Genomic DNA, 2160 nt, shown 5'->3' on the forward strand with positions numbered 1-2160 from the left:
CTGTGTGTCCATGTCTGTCTCCTTGTCCATGTCTCTGTCTCCTGTCTTTGTGTCCAGTTCTGTCTCCTGTCTTTGTGTCCATGTCTCTGTCTCCTGTCTGTGTGTCCATGTCTGTCTCCTTGTCCATATCTCTGTCTCCTGTCTTTGTGTCCAGTTCTGTCTCCTGTCTTTGTGTCCAGTTCTGTCTCCTGTCTTTGTGTCCAGTTCTGTCTCCTGTCTGTGTGTCCATGTCTGTCTCCTTGTCCATGTCTCTGTCTCCTGTCTGTGTCCAGTTCTGTCTCCTGTCTGTGTGTCCATGTCTGTCTCCTTGTCCATGTCTCTGTCTCCTGTCTTTGTGTCCATGTCTCTGTCTCCAGACCACACAACAGAGCTGGTCTCACCACTGTCTTGTGAACTTGACCTTTGACCTTTGCTGACACCCTTTTGTCTCAAGTCACTCCTGAATCTTTTCTCCATCACTCCATCCTGCCTGGACTCTCCTCTTCACCTCTTGAACACACTCCCCATGTTCCTGGACAGTGGACTCCAGGTACCACCCCCTCTTATTTGCATTGTTTGTCGTGTACCTCGTCTGTGGTTTGTTTACAACCGGTCTCTGTAAACGAGTGGCCGTGACTCAGTGAGACCAACCTGCAGAAATAAAGCCGGACTGAATTGTAATCTCAGTCGGTAACATTGAAATTCAGTGGATTTTGAAATGGGACACTCGTCCTGATCCTCAGATCTGCAGCATTTTTAACTGATCATCACATTTTTACTCTTTTGAACAAGTTACTTTGCACGTTATTCATCGTTGCCTCTTTCAAGAACTCCACATGTGAAAATGCCTCATGAAGACAAACGCCGTCTTTAACTCCTGCTGTTTTTCTGCCCGTCATGCCGCTAGGCTGGGGGTGCACAGAGGGAGACACGTCTGTGTTGCACGTGCACGTTTGTGCCGACAGTTTTCAACGGGGGAGGAAACGGATCAGCTTGAGGGAGGCGGAGCTCTACCTCACGGTTCTGTAGGCAGCGCACTCGGTTCTGTGGACCGGGCGGGGCGCCCTCCTTGTATCACGGTAGAGGAAACACTGAACTAATGTGTGAGCTGGTGACGTCGCGCCACGTGGCAGCGTTTTGATGTCGCCACAGATGAGACACGCACGCATGTGTCTTCCATAACTGCAAACAAAAACTCTTCGTCCCAGTCACAGTGAAAATAAAGTTTTATTAAGTTTTTCTGACACGCTCAGGGAGGTCAGAAGAGTTTGTAGCTGTGCCGCTCGCAGAGATCTCAGGTGCTCCTTAATGACGAGTGCTATTTTTAGAACATTCCCCGCGGGCACCATGTTGGTGACCCCTGCCCTTTCTCCAAGGATTAATCCTAGGACTACAGAAACCTGATCATGTTAAATGACTGATATGAAACACAAACTAGTGCCGTCAGTCCCAGGGAGGAGACTTACTGGGGATGTTGCTGTGGTGGTAAGTGCAGTGGTTGTGCTGTAAGAATGGGACGAGCGTGTGCAGGAAGTCGTGTGGACTCAGCAGCACGAGCTCCTTCAGAACATCTGCAACACACAGAGCACAGTGAAGAACACCAGCTCTACAGTATACTTGCAGGACTGGCAGCTATGAAAACAACTGCGACTTACAGTCTGTAAAATACAGTGTGTACATAGAGGAGCCGAACATTACCGAGGCAGGCGTTTCGCAGTTCAGGGGGGCTGTAGGAGTTGAGGAGCGTGAGCAGCTTGTGAGCGAAGTCGATCCTTTCCTGCCACTGGATCAGAGCCTGCTTCACATCTGACAATATGCAGAAAACACTCAACACGTGTGTGTGTAGTACAGCCACTCATCACACATCACTGTAGCTTTAACACGTCACTTCACAAACACGTTTGTTGTAGGGTCTCATTTCTTACCCCCCAGAGTACCTGAACCTGTATTTACACCAAGTTACACTGAAAATCATAGTGGCTCATAAAAATGTCTATTTAGCTCTGGCTCTATGAGCTGTGGCTCATAGTTATACAAACAAACACCACTGGCCAAGAAAAGTAACAGTGTGGTTCGGTCATGGGGGAGGAGCCAAACCCACCTCGGTGGACTTCATCACTGTAAACAGTGATAATATAGAAGAGCTAACGGTTTATAAATATTATAGAAGAGCTAACGGTT

At 48.4% G+C, this 2160-nt stretch overlaps 1 protein-coding gene across 1 annotated transcript in view; it reads right to left on the reverse strand.

The window, feature by feature from the left end:
- usp34 (ubiquitin specific peptidase 34) overlaps positions 1-2160 on the reverse strand; it is a gene marked incomplete in the record, with an annotated part of 140740 nt that overhangs the window by 6666 nt on the left and 131914 nt on the right. Inside the window, 2 exon segments of the mRNA XM_037689997.1 lie at positions 1446-1550; positions 1678-1785. Coding sequence (XP_037545925.1) covers positions 1446-1550; positions 1678-1785 — 213 coding nt within the window.

The sequence above is a fragment of the Nematolebias whitei genome, chromosome 16 (genome assembly GCF_014905685.2).
Source record: "Nematolebias whitei isolate Nwh7 chromosome 16, NemWhi1, whole genome shotgun sequence".
Lineage (NCBI taxonomy): Eukaryota > Metazoa > Chordata > Actinopteri > Cyprinodontiformes > Rivulidae > Nematolebias > Nematolebias whitei.